Source organism: Hemicordylus capensis, chromosome 1 (genome assembly GCF_027244095.1).
Source record: "Hemicordylus capensis ecotype Gifberg chromosome 1, rHemCap1.1.pri, whole genome shotgun sequence".
NCBI lineage: Eukaryota > Metazoa > Chordata > Lepidosauria > Squamata > Cordylidae > Hemicordylus > Hemicordylus capensis.
The window spans coordinates 313,530,139-313,546,675 of NC_069657.1; the positions used below are offsets into that span (position 1 = coordinate 313,530,139).

At 44.0% G+C, this 16,537-nt stretch overlaps 2 protein-coding genes across 13 annotated transcripts in view; one reads left to right on the forward strand and one right to left on the reverse strand.

The window, feature by feature from the left end:
• The window catches only part of MRAP2 (melanocortin 2 receptor accessory protein 2), a 31,906-nt gene extending 24,348 nt beyond the window's left edge, over positions 1 to 7,558 (forward strand). For 3 of the 5 annotated variants that reach the window (XM_053287140.1, XM_053287145.1, XM_053287143.1), the window contains 3 exons: positions 4,165 to 4,298; positions 5,571 to 5,670; positions 6,308 to 7,558. In XM_053287140.1, the coding sequence (XP_053143115.1) occupies positions 4,165 to 4,298; positions 5,571 to 5,670; positions 6,308 to 6,701 (628 nt within the window). In that variant the 3' untranslated portion in view covers positions 6,702 to 7,558. Of the gene's footprint in view, positions 1 to 2,021; positions 2,144 to 4,164; positions 4,299 to 5,570; positions 5,671 to 6,307 lie in introns of all 5 variants that reach the window. The other 2 variants (XM_053287142.1, XM_053287141.1) reach the window with 1 other exon arrangement.
• A 4,799-nt stretch (positions 7,559 to 12,357) lies between these two features.
• Positions 12,358 to 16,537, reverse strand: part of CEP162 (centrosomal protein 162) — a 95,074-nt gene continuing 90,894 nt past the window's right edge. For all 8 annotated transcript variants that reach the window (XM_053287149.1, XM_053287152.1, XM_053287150.1 and 5 more), the window contains 2 exons: positions 16,150 to 16,284; positions 12,358 to 13,031 (listed from right to left, as the gene is read on the reverse strand). In XM_053287149.1, the coding sequence (XP_053143124.1) occupies positions 12,822 to 13,031; positions 16,150 to 16,284 (345 nt within the window). In that variant the 3' untranslated portion in view covers positions 12,358 to 12,821. The remainder of the gene's footprint in view (positions 13,032 to 16,149; positions 16,285 to 16,537) is intronic.

Genomic DNA, 16,537 nt, shown 5'->3' on the forward strand with positions numbered 1-16,537 from the left:
ACAAATGGACTCTGCTTGGCTGCCCTTGTGATGTTGGCAGCATTATTGGTGACCATGAATGAAGGTGTGGCTGCCTGGACAGCCATTCTCCCATCTGGCAATTCATGGCTGCCGACAGCTCACCTGTGGTGTGGTCAGTGTCCAGCACCTCCACATGCAGCACAACCATCTGTGCTTCACTGCATGGGAGAGGCTGGCCACGCCACCAGCAGCAGATATCCCCTCACTCTCCTGCCCCCGCCAGTGCCCCATGAGGGACAAGAAAGCAGCCTGCCTCCCACTGGAACTGCTTCACAGATGTGTAGTGACGTGCACACTGATGTCAGGTGCAGCAACATGGCCGCCCTACATGCCCAGTACAGGGAGGACACCATATTCCTGCTAAAGGTGGAACGTGAGGGGATTTGGTAGTTAAAGGCAAGTAGTTGGAGAACTTGGCAGAAGCCAACATTCTCCACCATCTGGAATGGCGGTTCATCCAAAGTGATTATCTCCCCAAGGGCCCAGGTGATGAGATGAGGCTCTGGGGGACCAGATGGTTTGTCCACCCACTGCACCCACCATGCAGAAAATTTCCTCCTTGGGATCGGGATCAGGAGCCTTGCCACTACCGGAGGACACACCACGCCTTTTGCTGCAAGCAGGAGCAGAGACCCCTGGGTGATGCTGTCACAAGTGTTGCAGCATCGCCGTTGTCCCAGGATGCTTGGGGTCCTTACCCCTGCTGACCTGATGCAGACAGCATGGTGTGGGTCACCATGCTACTTTTGGTTTGTGACCATTTTGGTGGTGGTGGTACTTGCTATTGGTTCCTTCTGGGGCTCACCACCGCCCTCCGTCCAGGGCTGAGAAGTAACCAGAAAGACTTCTGCTCCTCCTCCTCAGTCTCAGATGGGAGGAGGTCGCACTGCCAACAGGGATTGGGGAGGATGGAGAGAGCAATTTGGCTGGCCTAGCAGCTGATGACAGCTCTTCCAGTTCTGCCACTGGAAGAGGAGCTTCCTCTCTGATGTGGGAGGACCTCCCCACTACTTCTACTGCTTTGGGGCCAGGCTCCTCCAGATAGGAGAGCCTGCATACAACCACATCAGCAGTGGGGATGACTTGGGGAGTAGGCTCCTCTCGCTGTCACCTACCATGTGCAGCATCACCCCTCCCTCTGCCTGGCTCTGCTTTGCACCCTCCCAAACACCTTGGGTTTTAAAAAAATGTAATCCCCAATCCCGGGGGTGGGGAGAGAAAAGAAGCGCCTTTCAGGGAGTATTGGCCCGAGGGTGTTCTGTTTATGCTCTGTGTGACACATACAGTGCTATCTATAGCACTGTGGTGCACACAGAGAAGCTAAAAAAAATACCCCAAATAAAGAAGCAGGCTTTGGGGGTGGGGGGCTGCTTTTGCAGGGGACTGAGCAACAATAGGGCAATTCAAAGGGAAGGGAATGCAAAGAAAGGCAGGGGGGATTACTGCCCTTCTCTCTGGCCCACCCTTCCTGCCCTACACTCCTGCCAGCTAATGCCTCCCTTCTCCAAACTAGGCCATATTTAAAGAAGAGTTGAATTTCTGTCGTTCTCACTTCATTGCTTTTGGAACTGAAAAAATGCAAATCCATGGCATCCTACTGAGAAAAGAGATTTTGTTCAATCATCCCTTCATGCTCTTTCCTGGTGTGAATATAACTATTAATTGGACTGGCTACTTTGATACAACACACCCATAACCATTTCTGGTTTTAACTGGTAGTATGGAGGGAGATGGTTTAATTATCCAAAACACTAGTTAATGGGTATAAATACTGTATGATATGGGAACACATTCTTAAAAATCTGTTGTATCTGTAGGCTCAGTCAACAGTTTAACACACACATAAACTGTATGCATACATATATGCATATTGTGTGTGTGTATGTGTGTCTATATATGCAGGAATCTCCAAATTTAGGCTTAGCTTACTAAGCAGCCATTATTTATGCTTGCCACCAATCCCCTTGCTTCTCTCTGATCCTTTTCTGGCACACAAGCAGATATCGTAAGAGAGAAGTGGGTCTTCTGTCATTTTGCACTGAGATATGGAGATGGCTACTACTCAGAAAAGATTCCTACTGTTTCTTACCTTCTCAAAATGGCAGTGGAAAGAAGAGCTCTGGTGAGGAGATCTGTGGTGTCATTTTTCCTGCTTGCCAGAGGGCTGGGGTCACTTGTCAGTGGCAAGTGGATTTGGAGACACCAGTATGTATGTATGCATGCATACATACATACATACCTGCCAACATGTCCCTATTTTATTTCCCCATTCAGGTGAATGGGAAAATAGGAACATATTGGCAGTTGTGTGTGTGTGTTGTCATAATTGCCAAGCAGTCCTTTCTACTGTGTTTTTGTCTAATCATCATCATCAAAATTCCATTAGCACATTGACAGAAAATATTTTGTGTTTCATGAGTCACTCTCCCCAGTTTGCTCTCACATGGGAACATAAACGGAGAGAGGGGGGGAGAGAGAGCTGCTGCAGCCAGTTCTGCCTCTGCCTCTGCTTCTCCAGGCTCACTGTCTGCTTCTGTGTGAAATTTGTGAAGAACTTATTGCAAGCTGTTTATCAAAATAAAAATCCAGTTCTTTTTAGAACAGCACTGAGCCTGCATACTGTTTTTCCCTGTGAGAACTGTGCTTGTGACGAGAATACAAAATTGCCTCTAGGGAATTATTTAGGCACGCTAGTGCCTGTATAGTTAAGATAATGAACAAAAACCGTTCTACCATTATAAGCCGTGAACATTCTATCAAAACAATCTGTCCAATGCACTTGAAATATGACAGAGAGTAATTTACTCTGTGCGAATTTACTAGATTTGGTACAGGTCTGTTGAAAAATAACTGTTATAAAGTAGTTTGAAGAGTGACCCACAAGAAGTTAAACAAATGCTTTTTAAAATTTAAAGTATTTGTGCAATCTTGGTACACTCTATTGTTCTCACACTAATGCAATATAAATGCAAACTGAATGTATTGTTGTTGCACAAATAATTTGTATTTAAAAACAGTAGTTGACATCCCAGGCAGAGTAATGTGAATGCTAATACCTAAAATTGCACCGATGCAGTTGCATGAGGCTACATCCATTAGAAACGAGGCATTTTTAAATGCTGCTTGGGGTTTTCAAACGGTTACATGTCTGTCATTTCTCATTGGTTCTGGACCAAATGTGAGGAAGTGGTGGCACTTGTCCCTCTGTGCCAGATTTCAGGCAGTTGGACAAATGGTTTGGATTTTAGGATCAATAGAAGGCCCTGATCATTCTGTTCTTCCCAGGGGCAGATTAAGCATTTTGCCATCCGTGGGCAGCTAAGGATTTTCAGCCCCTCTCTGGGGATGGTGGTGGCCGCAGTGGCTGTGGGGAGGGTGAGAGGAAAGTCCCCCCCTTTATCTTCTTAAAAATGCCACAGAGTGGCGGGATGGGGGCGGCAGAGGCTGCAGTGGTGGCTGCTGGGAGAGTGGGGAGGGGGCGAGGGGAAAGTTCTCCTATTCACCTTCTAAAACAATGCAGCTGCGTGGTGGGATGGGGAGACGGGGCCAGGGACAGTGGGAGAGCTCCTTCCCAGTTGACTGAATGGCCCCATCTGCAGGCAGTCCGTTTGGGGCCTTTTCCCCACACATGCAGAGAAAGGACCATAACGGGCTGCCTCCAGACGGGGCCATTCAGTCATTTTGGAAGGAGCTGCCTCTCACCCCTTTTCTCCATCCCGCCACACAGCAGTGTTGTTTTAGAAAGAAGGGAGCTGGAAGGAGCCCTCTCTTGCCGCCCCTGTCACCCCATCCTGCTGCACAGGCAGCGGCGTTGTGTTAGAAGGTAAACGGGGGGACCTTCCCCTTGCCCCCCCCCGCACGCTCCCAGCTGCCACTGCTGCGGCCTCTGCCGCCTCTATCCCTCTACTCAGTGGCATTTTTTAAAAGGTGAAAGGGGGGACTTTCCCCTTGCCCCCCACCTTCCCCACAGCCGCAGCTGCCCCCAGAGAAGTGCGGCAAAAGTTGAGGTGTGGCAAAATTTGCTGCTTCTCAAACGTTTCCACTGTAGGCCAATGCCGATTCCGTCTCTCTGTTACTCTTCCACTGGATCTGGATGGCTTTTTCTAACACTTTTGTCATCTTCACTTTTCTACATCTGTGTAGGTTGGAAATGGCAGGACCGAGATTTATTTCCAATAGAACATCTCAACATGCTCTGTCTAATTCTGATTACACTTGGGAGTATGAATATTATGAATATGGACCAGTTTCATTTGAAGGCCTCAAGGCTCATAAATGTAAGTCTTATCTCTATTTCAGTTATTTGAATTGTAAAAGCTTTTCATTTTCAGCAAATGCAAGAAAATGCCTTTGGGAATTACTCTTCTCTTTCTTGCTTACACAGGCATGCATAGTCTTTACTGTATTGTTATCTTACAAAATGTAATATTCTCCAAATTTCCTCATTATTTTTATTCTAACTAGAGATAATAGATTCTGATCTACTAAAATATCTCCAGATTTAGCACGGAAATTCAAGTTGTTCTACTAGTTCTCTAAACCCAGCTGGGAGAAAAACCATCGGGAAGTGGCTGCGGGGTGTGTGTGTGTTGGAGTGGAGGGAGGGAGGGTTTATTGGGGAAAGCAGTGACCGGGAGAAGTGTTAAGCATTGCCCCTCAAATGCCTCTTCATTCCCACATTAAGCTTAGCTGGCAACAGTATAGGGGGTTTGGTGTTTGCTGGGCATTTCCTTCTGCTGTAGAGTTTCTCTTCAACATCATGGTGCTGGACTCTTCCATTGATAAACTGGATGGAGAAATGGGAACACCATATATTCCTGTATGAATGCAGGAAGGGACAGATGGACTTAACTGTGAGATAATGTTTTCCCAAGGTGGCTGGGCAAGATTCCCCAAGCATTAGTAACCAATTGATGAGGATATGAACACGTCAGCAATGTGTCTGTGAGGTAGTAATGATTCTCAGAAAGGACATGGACAGGAATTCTATTCCCTGGCTAATCTTGGTTCAAAATCTTGTGAACCTTTCTGTGGGTAAAGACCAAGAATCAGCAAATTTTGGCTAGTCTTTGTAGCCAACACAAATTGTATGGTCACCAGGACTCTTCCCTCCTTTAAGGGCTGGGATATTGCCCTTGACCTCACGTGGCATTCAGACTCTTCGTGTTGGCAGAGTCTGATATGGCACATGGCATATCAGATTCTTATTCTTAGGTCAGGAATAGCGCCTTTCTCTTCTCCTTTTCTCCAAGCTTGGCACTAGGGAGGTTGATGCAGAATGCACTTGGGGCACCTTGGAAGCATAGCCCTCTTCTCCAAACTGGAATTGGGGGGAACTGAAACACCCCCAAAGTGCTCATCCTTTGGAATTGAAACGCACCCAAAGTGCTCATCCCTTGTACAAGATCACCTTGTAGCAGGGCCAGAAAGATACCAGGAGAGAACTGGGGAAAAATAGGCAACATAGCTTCTATGTTGTTTCTGAGATTCTCCCCACCCCCATCTTGTACCAGCAGTTTAACTTCCCTTATTCTTCCTTTCTCTAACAGATTCCATTGTTATTGGTTTTTGGGTTGGCCTCGCTGTGTTTGTAATCTTTATGTTCTTTGTTCTGACCTTGTTGACAAAGACAGGAGCACCACACCAAGAGTAAGTACTATATATCCACATAGTAGTTCTATATCTATATCTCTATATATGACTTCTGTCCATCCATCCATCCCCCCCACTTCTTCCAAGGAGCCCAGAGCAGTGAACATGGTTGTTTGTCCTCACAACAACCCTGTGAGGTAGGTTAGGCTGAGAGATAGGTGACTGGCCCAGAGTCACCCAGTGAGTTTCATGGCTGAATGGGGATTTGAACTCAGGTCTCCCTTGTCCTAGTCCAACACTCGAACCACTGCATCACACTGGCTCTAGGCACTGAAACATCAGGGCTTCTGCAGTGCATCTTGAAATTCATGTCTTGCCCAAGGGGATATTGCAGGGCTCAGTGTAGCCTACTATAAAATCTAGGCTTCCAATCTTTTCTGAAAGGACACCAACTCCAAATCTTTGATAGAATAGCACAGGGTGCCGATTGGTGGGGGAGACAACTGCCTAGGCTAAGGAGTGGGGAGAGAAATTGACAGGAAGGGGCCCTATAAGCCTTGCTATTATTTTTGCATAGAATAAGCTATATGGAGAGAAGTCTGGCACTACTTCTGTTTCATTGCATGGTTGAGAGCTGCGTTTCCCAACATTTTTGTGTCTGAGGCAGACAAGTGCTTTGTTCTTTGCTTTCCAGGAATACAGATCCTTCTGAGAAAACATTCTGCATGAACAACTTTGTGGCTGACTTTGGAAGGCCACTGGATTCTGAAAGGATCTTTTCTCAACAAACTGCCGAAGAGTCTAGGTTGCTCTTCCACTGCTACATCAATGAGATTGAGAATATGGACAGGGCAAAACAGTGCCACAAACCATCAGTTCTGGACAGTAACCTCCACTTCCAGGAAGTAGTTCGGAGTAGTGAGAGGCTGGAAGAGGAACTGACTTGCCACTCAAAATTCAACATCCCTAACTTTGTGAACACTGATCAGAACTCTTCCCTGGGTGAAGATGACCTGCTGATTTCAGAGCCACCTGTCATTTTGGAGAGCAAGCCAGTTAGTCAAGCCTTTCACCAGATTCTTGACTGAAGATGCCCAGGTAAAATATTTATGTAGTTTAGCAGGGATTGTTCCTGTGATAATGTCGCACCTTTTAGTCCATATTAAAACAGAATACCTGCATCTCATCTGATCTTTCACCTTTCGGTACAGCATTACAGGCAATTGAATGTCCTTTCATACACAACATGGGGCATTTTATGTCAGTGTTCATTTCAAGGCCGAAGAGCCAGTGGCAACTCCCATTGACTATAAGTGCAGCTCCCTGACTATTGGTCTGGAAGGCCTGTGTGAAGCTGAAGCCGAATATGTCATAGTGTCTCCCTGGCACTGCACAGAAGCAACAAAAAGGATCTCTAAGATCAAGCCAACAAGAAACAATAAGATCTCCACTAAACTATACACTAACCATGCAGTAAAAAGAAAGCAACAACTTGATCCAATGTAGTTCTATAATTGAAGATATTTACAATCTAAAATAAGACAAAAAATGAATGATTGGATATTGTATCAATGAAACTAAATATGTAGCATAGGGAGAGTGTGAAATCCATCGTGTGGAGAATTATGTAATCCAAAATAAACAAGTCCACACATCCACAACAGTGACACGGTGACCTCCATTTCAATGTAGGTCTTTCTCAAGTAGAGAATGGTTTTCAAAAAGTAACACTGATCCACATGCTCCAAAGTTCAATCTTCTGAGATATCAAACTCAATTGTTATCTTAGTTTTAATCATATCTTGTTCTTGTAAGGTACAAAGCTTTACGAGTAGCTTTGGATCATGTCATACACAGTTTGCAGTTCTGCTCATGTAACACTGTTTAACCGGGAAGTGATCTACAGGTGAAACTCGGAAAATTAGAATATCGTGCAAAAGTCCATTAATTTCAGTAATGCAAATTAAAAGGTGAAACTGATATATGAGACAGACGCATTACATGCAAAGCGAGATAAGTCAAGCCTTAATTTGTTATAATTGTGATGATAAGAGCCCCTGGTGGTGCAGAGGTAAAACTGCCGCCCTGTAACCAGAAGGTTACAAGTTCGATCCTGACCAGGGGCTCAAGGTTGACTCAGCCTTCCATCCTTCCGAGGCCGGTAAAATGAGTACCCAGAATGTTGGGGGCAATATGCTAAATCATTGTAAACCGCTTAGAGAGCTTCCAGCTATAGAGCGGTATATAAATGTAAGTGCTATTGCTATTGCTATGATCATGGCGTACAGCTCATGAAAACCCCAAATCCACAATCCCAGAAAATTAGAATATTACATGGAACCAAGAAGACAAGGATTGTAGAATAGAACAATATCGGACCTCTGAAAAGTATACAGTGTACTGTGCTTGATTGGCCAGCAAACTCGCCTGACCTGACCCCATAGAGAATCTATGGGGCATTGCCAAGAGAAGGAAGAGAGACATGAGACCAAACAATGCAGAAGAGCTGAAGGCCGCTAATGAAGCATCCTGGTCTTCCATAACACCTCATCAGTGCCACAGGCTGATAGCATCCATGCCACGCCGCATTGAGGCAGTAATTGCTGCAAAAGGGGCCCAAACCAAGTACTGAATACATATGCATGCTTATACTTTTCAGAGGTCCGATATTGTTCTATTCTACAATCCTTGTCTTCTTGGTTCCATGTAATATTCTAATTTTCTGGGATTGTGGATTTGGGGTTTTCATGAGCTGTACACCATGATCATCATAATTATAACAAATTAAGGCTTGACTTCTCTCGCTTTGCATGTAATGTGTCTGTCTCATATATCAGTTTCACCTTTTAATTTGCATTACTGAAATTAATGGACTTTTGCACGATATTCTAATTTTCCGAGTTTCACCTGTAGATTAGAACATGTTGGAGTGGGGTGGATGTGAGTAGTCTTGTATAAGTGAATGTTCCCTGTGAAAGACAAGAGTGTGCTTGAAGTCCACAAATCTTTTAAGCAAGTGCACAGATACTTAAACAGGCTAGCAACATAATCCAAAACATGTTGGCCTAGAAAATCTAGAAGAAGAGGCACTGCTGAAGTAATGCCACAACCACTTTAAGCTGTTGAAAGCAATGGGTCTGAGGTGTGAAAAGCTCTCTCTGCATTGGGCCCATGGCTGTGTAGCGAGACTCAGTTATGTTACTACATCAATCTCAAGCAGTTAGGTGGTCTTGTGATACAGTATCATGGTGATAGTGAATTGCCACTTCTTCTTTTCCAGATTCAGGCCCACTTTCTGAATAAGCAGAACTGCATACTGTGTGACTGACTAGTCATCCCCATGATGTTTGATCATGTGTACGCTGTATGTACGGACTTCAGGGGACTATTTTGGTTCCCCTCAGTATACATGTGTAACATGGCTCTCGCATATTATAGGAAACTCTGTGGGTACACAGTGTATTCAGCAATATATCCACTGTTCCCATAATATGTGAAGTGTCTCTTAATGGTCCTACAGACCAAGAGTCTTTGAACGAGTAAGATGAATTCAGTGTAGACCACATGCTTTTTTTACACTCTTGGTTCCATCTTGTAACTTGAAAAGTAGTGGATTCATGTTGATTTTTTAAAAAATAAAGTCTCTGAATGCTCTTATGAACTATTTGTACTTCAATATTTTATTCAGACAAGTAACACTGAAGCTAAAGTGAGCTTTTGAATTGCACTGCTTTAAGGCTCAGTGTTTAGGGGACTGTTTAGACACTGGTCTACATTAAAAGATATGATATTTTGAAAGGGACATGGTGCCAAGCAGCTTTATTACCAAGGCCCTGAACAAATTTAGATGATGGGACTCAATGAGAGGAGACACCACCAAATATGTCTCTCTCCTTGTTAAAATTTAGTCCCACTGCTGTGGTAAACTGGAGCTCAGAAAGTGAAACAAAGTATCAGGCTCCTGCCACCAACCCCACTCCCCTAATTCCTCAACTTGTAAAAAAATGTTTATTCTCAGGCTGCCAAGGAAAACTTAGTGAGTGTGGATTCCCTACAGTGCATCTGAACTCATCACCCATCTTGGCTGGAAGTCCTTCCATACATTTAACACTGAACCAAGACTGCTTGAGAAACAGGTTGTGAAAACCTGATTACCAGTCTCTAAGGCAGGGATAGGCAACCTTTGGCACTCCAGCTATTGTTGAAATACAAATCCCATCTTCCCAGCCAAGTTTATTGTGGTTGGAGATGATGGGAGTTGTAGTTCAACAAAAGCTGGAGTGCCAAAGGTTGCCTACCACTGCTGCACAATGGAAATGGCTTGATTTCAGTCAGCAGGAAAAGAGAGGGGCAGAAGGACCTGTCCCTTTCTACTCCTACAACGTCTGCCTCTTTTCAAGTTTTAATGAAGAAATTGCAAGTTGTGTGATGGAGAGGGTTGTGCTTTGCTTTTTAAAAAGGGCAGCTTGATGCAATGTTTAATCCTAGCCCTTTAAGGGATTTTAAAACAGGAATTGATAGAGCAAGATGGATGGATTCTTGGAGGCAATGCAAAAGTAGGGGGAAATGAAGTGGAGAGGCTGCAGATGACAGACAATTCAGGTGCTAATTGCTGGTGGACAAAGTTGCATGGGGAGTGGAATAATGAAAAATGAGAAAAGAAAGTAGAATTGAAATACCTGAAGCTTACCCTGGAAGCAAAACAAATGGGTAGCTGGATGTGATCAAAATAGCTCCACGGACAGGCAATTCTGCCACCAGAAGGCAAGGAGACAAAGTAGAAAATAACCGTGGTACAGATCAAGGTCTGAAAGGAATGTAGTTTATTTAGTTCAGACCAGTGTGGTGTAGTGGTTAGAGTGCTGGACTAGGACCGGGGAGACCCAAGTTCAAATCCCCATTCAGCCATGAAACTAGCTGGGTGACTCTGGGCCAGTCACTTCTCTCTCAGCCTAACCTACTTCACAGGGTTGTTGTGAAAGAGAAACTCAAGTATGTAGTACACCGCTCTGGGCTCCTTGGAGGAAGAGCGGGATATAAATGTAATAGTAATAATAATAATAAATAATAATTAGCTAGAAGTAATACTGGCTGACATTCTCCGCAGGGCTACAGAAATGGAAGTAGCCCTGTGGAGAGCTGACAGATGTGCTTCTGTCTATCCCTGTCGTCATGCTCTCCTCCCTCCAGAAAGAGTATTTCCTTCCAGGAGGACTCTTTTCCTTAGGGCTGCACAACCCTCAGGCAAAGAATCCTGGAAGGAAAAACTCTTGCGGACATACAGAGCAAGGATACAAGGATACATAATGAGCCCCTGGTGGCGCAGTGGTAAAACTGCCGCCCTGTAACCAGGTTACAAGTTCAATCCAGACCAAGGGCTCAAGGTTGACTCAGCCTTCCATCCTTCCGAGGTCGGTAAAATGAGTACCCAGAATGTTGGGGGCAATATGCTAAATCATTGTAAACCGCTTAGAGAGCTTCCAGCTATAGAGCGGTATATAAATGTAAGTGCTATTGCTATACACCAGTACAGTGAGAGAGCAGCCTAACAGAACTTTACAAATAATTATACACAGTGGGGAAGTGGCAATTTTTGATGCTCTCCCTTTCCCAGGAAGCCCTCTGTTCCATCTGAAAAGTGAGGATCGCATGGCCCTTGGGGACATGCTTTTGGGTGGGCCACAGGGCTTGCCACTTCCCCATAGAATCGGTGCAGTTGGGAAGCGCTGTTAGGCTGCTCTCTCCCTCTACTGGTGCATCCTTGCTCTGTAGGTCAGCCTCTAACACCAGGGAGGGTGCAGCAAAAAACACGTCCTGCCCACCGCCTGCTGGTGCTGGTGGGCAAGACTGGATTGCAATTCAGCTCCAGTCTGCCTGTGACTTTGTAGGGCTACTTCCATTTCAGTACCCCTGCCAAGAATGTCACCTACTGTGTTTTCATGGAAGTAGTGAGAGATTGTAAATCATGGAGGTATGTAAAACCAGGATTCCAACTTGGTTATGGGCAGTGTTCCCTCTAAGGCATGCTTTTGTACACATGCTCACACGATGTTTATGGCCACTCAGTTTTTGATCCCGCTCAGGTTTAATCAGGAAGGTCCCACTCTGAATGCATGTGTGCTCACACTGTCTTGACTGATACTGCTGCCCAGAACAAAACTCATTCTGCACACAGATGAAAAGAACTAGAGAACACTGGTTATGGGCCCCTTATTTTAGAAGAAGACACAATTTAATCTGCCTTCATTTCCTTCTCCCACTCACTGCCTGGTCGAACAAATAAGACTTCCTTATGTCCTACTTAGAACTATGCTAAACCAACATAGCTTTCATGTCTGGCATTTACTACTACAACAAATATTTATATACTGCCCTTCAACCAAAGTTCTCAAAGCGGTTTACATAGAAAAATAAGATGGTCCCCGACCCCAAAGGGCTCACTTTGCCTCTCACTGCCATGCACGTGGCCTCTGCACATGCTTTGTGGGCAGCTGTGGGAGTGTGCTGCCTTCACCCAATGAGAGCTGGGGGAAGTGCTGCCAATACAGGAAGTGGCGGCGAGCAGCGAAGGAGCAGGTATGCATCTCCTCTCCTCCACTTTAAAAGGTGATGGAGATGTGCTGCAAATTGCACTTTGAATCATGATTTGTGCACAGCCCTAAGTCGATAGTAAGACAGGACCTCACTAGCCCACAGGACTGAGTGGTATTGCTTCACGGAAAGGCTTTGTACTTGAAACAGATGTATGGCTTGCTGCTTTATTTGTGAGGATTCAGGAAAGGAATAATGAGAGTTTTAGCAACCTAAAGAACAAAGAAAACAGAAGTGATTACAGTGCTCTGTTCCTATGGATTACAGCTGCCTGATCATCAATTCCTGAGTAGAGTAGGTCACATCAACAAAGCTTCTCTCAGCAGCTTAGGAGAGAAATCCAGCAATGAATTCACTATGACAAACTAAAGAGCAAGGCATGTTCTTAATTTGGGGAAAAACCTGACACTCTTAATTTGGGTTCAGTATTTAATATAGAAAGACCCATCAATAAAACAACTAGCATAAACAATAAAAGTTATTTGCAAAAGTTTGGATAAATTTACACAGGAGAAATCTGGACACAATACTATGAAATAACTGATAACTTTTGCTAAATACTTTCTGCTTATGTCCACCTTTATTACAACATGGTTTCTCTTGTTAACTGGTATGCCTCAAATCTTCCAATAACTTTCTGGCATGCTTGAACCACTGGCTGGAATAACAACACCCTGTTTTTGCAGCTGCCGTAAAACATCCAACATTGAATCCAGTTCTATGCGAAATTTCTCCATCTCCTGATTCTTCAGCAGTGCAAGCTTCCTCCATTTTTCAGTTTCCTGGAATTGTTCCACCTCTGAAAGATGCTGTGTTTGCTGTATTACCTGTGCAGTAGAAGATTATACTGATTTCTAGACAGAAGTTAACTGATGAGAAGAGAGCACACGATAGTTTATAAGTTGAGCATTAGCAGAATATTTATGAAATATTTTTCATGCTTACTTAAAAAATTAGGGTTTTTTTGGGGGGGGGATGCGTGCGGCGGGATAAAGCCTTTACAGGCGCGCACACACACACACACACACACACACACACACACACACACACAATGAATTAATGACGTGAGAATGGAGTGTCAAAGTTTTCATGGGGTGTAGTACTTGTACTACACATTCCATATTAGGAGAATGCATTAAATCTACATGTAGATTGTGCCATGCAGGAGTCAACCATAGCTGCTGAGTAGTTGTATACAGTACATGTTTTGACAGGCATTTATATGAAGTTATAGACAAAGGATGGTCAACTGACACTGGAAATGTGGAGACCCAATTTTGCTGTAATGAATCAAGTGGCCCAGGGAAACAGCACTGCTATTGTTTCCTTCCCATCTCAGATTATGAGAAGTGCTATGTGAACCTATTTGTCTTAATCTGCTGTCACCCCTGCTAACTGGGTGAAGAGGCAACTTTTTAACGTGGTGATTCTCTTTATTTAGCAGGGGGAGAGTAACTAGCCCTATCCACCTTCCAGTGTCTGTTGCTGGTGTCTGTCTTATGTTTCTTTTAAGATTGTGAGCCCTTTGGGGACAGGGAGCCATCTTATTTATTTATTATTTCTCCACGTCAGGACAGGTAAGGAGACTGAAGTGCAGCGGGGGGGCCGGAACACCAACAGTATCCCTACCTATCTCGGAGGCCCACCCTCAAGGATAAACACTAGAAATCTGGCTATTTCCTAACCAGCCACCTAGAAAGGGGAAAGTCCTCATGACAGATGACTGCAATGCCCCCTGCCCAACTCTGCCTTGTGTTAGGCACAACTGATGCAGTACTTGAGCACAAGTATGTGAGCATTTAATCAGAGTTAGAAGGGATCAGAAAGCCATCCGTGTCCAAACCTCTGCTAGGAAGCTTGCATTATCCAGCCATACGCTCCACTGTACATCTCAATTGGCACAAACTAATTAATACATTAGGAACCACAGGGATGGCAGGCTGCCTGTGAGAGAAACACAGAAGTAACACATACGCCTATTAATGTCATGTTTTAAAATTGTGCCTTCCTTTTTTGGTTCCACAAATTTAGTATTACTACCAGTAATTATGTTGATGCCTTGTCCTCTAGAACTCATTAAGGCTGCTCTCATGAACAGCCTAGCCCAGGCTAGGGCAGCCCAGCCTGGGTTAGGTGGCTCATGTGCAGCACACCCTTAACCCTGGCACTGGGATTGTGCGTGTTCTTGGGCTGCTTGCAGAGACAGGCACTTAGAGTGCCCATCTATACACAAAGATGGGAGCCTAGAGCGCTTCTCACGCTTGTAGCACAGTGCACTGTGGGATAGCTGGAGGCTGGGACACACTGTCCTGGCCTCTGGAGGGGAAGGTTAAGTTGGACTCTGCCTTCCCCTGCACTGCCTGCCTGGTCATATGTATGGGCTTAAATGTATACATAAGCTCAATGATACATGTTATGTTAGGACTACTTTCATAATAGCTTATACGTTCTGAAGACAGAGGGTGCTTAACATAATCGTGCTGAAAAAGATTATGTCAAAATGATAAAAAATTAGTTTCTAAAATGTATAAACTGTTGCTTCTGGAGGAGACAAGAGAGGAAGCGGTTAAAACGACTATGATAAAGTGGGCTCAAGATGTGGGGCGTAATATAGAAATGGCAGCCTGGGAAAAGTTATGGAAAAATGATTTAAAATTCACTGCATGTTATGCTATAAAAGAAAACTATTACAAAATGATGTATAGATGGTATCTGACACCAAAAAAATTGGCATTAATGTATAAAAATGTTTCAAACAAATGTTGGAAGTGTGGACATTCTGAAGGCACCTTTTTTCACATGTGGTGGACCTGTGGGAAGGCTAAAGCCTATTGGGATATGATATATAATGAATTAAAGAAAATATTTAAAATGACATTTCCTAAGAAGCCAGAATCCTTCCTGCTGGGAATAACACAAGGAGTATTTTCTGCAACTGATTTAACATTTTTTATGTACGCTTCTACGGCTGCCAGGATAATATATGCACAGAAATGGAAGAGTAATGAACTGCCTTCAAAAGAAGACTGGCTGATAAAAATTTTGGAATATGTGGAGATGGCAAAACTTACAGCACTAATAAGAGACCAAAACTTGGAATGTTTTAAAGAAGATTGGAAACCATTCTTCTTGTATTTAAAGAATTACTTTCCTACTATGGACTTTACAGCAGGGTTTGAAATTTAGTAAAAAACTGCAGGTTGGGTAGACTAGTTATGTTTGTAAGGGTTTGAATTTATGTTTTGAATTATTATTATAGCAAGGGTAAATTTTATAGTTGATGATTCACGAAGAGATGTGTGCGGGAAGTCCACCTTTTTGTGTGTATTTGCAATGAATGATAATATTACTACTGTTAAAATTAATAAAAATTGAATTTGAAAAAAAAAAGAAGAAGAAAAAGGTTCTAGTTTCTTAAACAGTAAGGTAATTGAAGAGGTTAGCGTGAAAAAACAACAACAAAGGCCCAGAATGTTGACTTTTTCAGACGAGAATTCACACTTACCGTATATACTCGAGTATAAGCCAAATTTTTCAGCACCCAAAATGTGCTGAAAAGATCAGCCTCGGCTTATACTCGAGTCATCTATCTGCCCGTGCTAAAATGTTCCCCTGTAATAAAGTACATACTGGTCACAATGGGCTCCATTCGTCCCGCTGCTCCGGTTCTGTGTCCCCTGCTTTCCCGCAGCCGAAAGAAGCCGCACACGTGGTTTCTACCCTGCACTGTGCAGTGCTGGCTCTGTCCTGCTCAGCCACAGAAGAATCTGTTCTCTCGCAGATGCCGGTTCCTGCCGCTACCCCCAAACAGATGTCGGTTCCCAGGGCAGACTTTCCCACCCTAGGCTTATACTCGAGTCAATCAGTTCTTTGGTTTCTAAGGTAAAATTAGGTACCTTGGCTTATATTCGGATTGGCTTATACTCGAGTATATACGGTATTTACCTGCTGAAGCTCTTGTTCTCTTTGCTCATATCTGGCTTCCAACTGCTTGATCTTTCTTTCTAGGCACACAAAGTGCTTCATCTCAGGGTTCTGGCTCTTTTTAGCCTCTCCAAGTTCTTCTAGCAGCTTTGCCATCTAAAATGTGAGGGTTTAGAATTTACCTAATATGTACTTCATTTTGAAAGGCTCTTCTATGCATGCCCAAATCACATTAGCAACAATGGGTGGAACTGCACCCACTCTAGACACACTTAAAACAAACCCATTTATGAGGAAAAGAAAGCCAGCTCTGTGCAAATTCTACGCCAACCAATATGATCTTGTGTTTGGTGCACTCACTGCTCACTGCTTTCCATTGAAATGTTCACCTGTACAGCACTTTATGCAA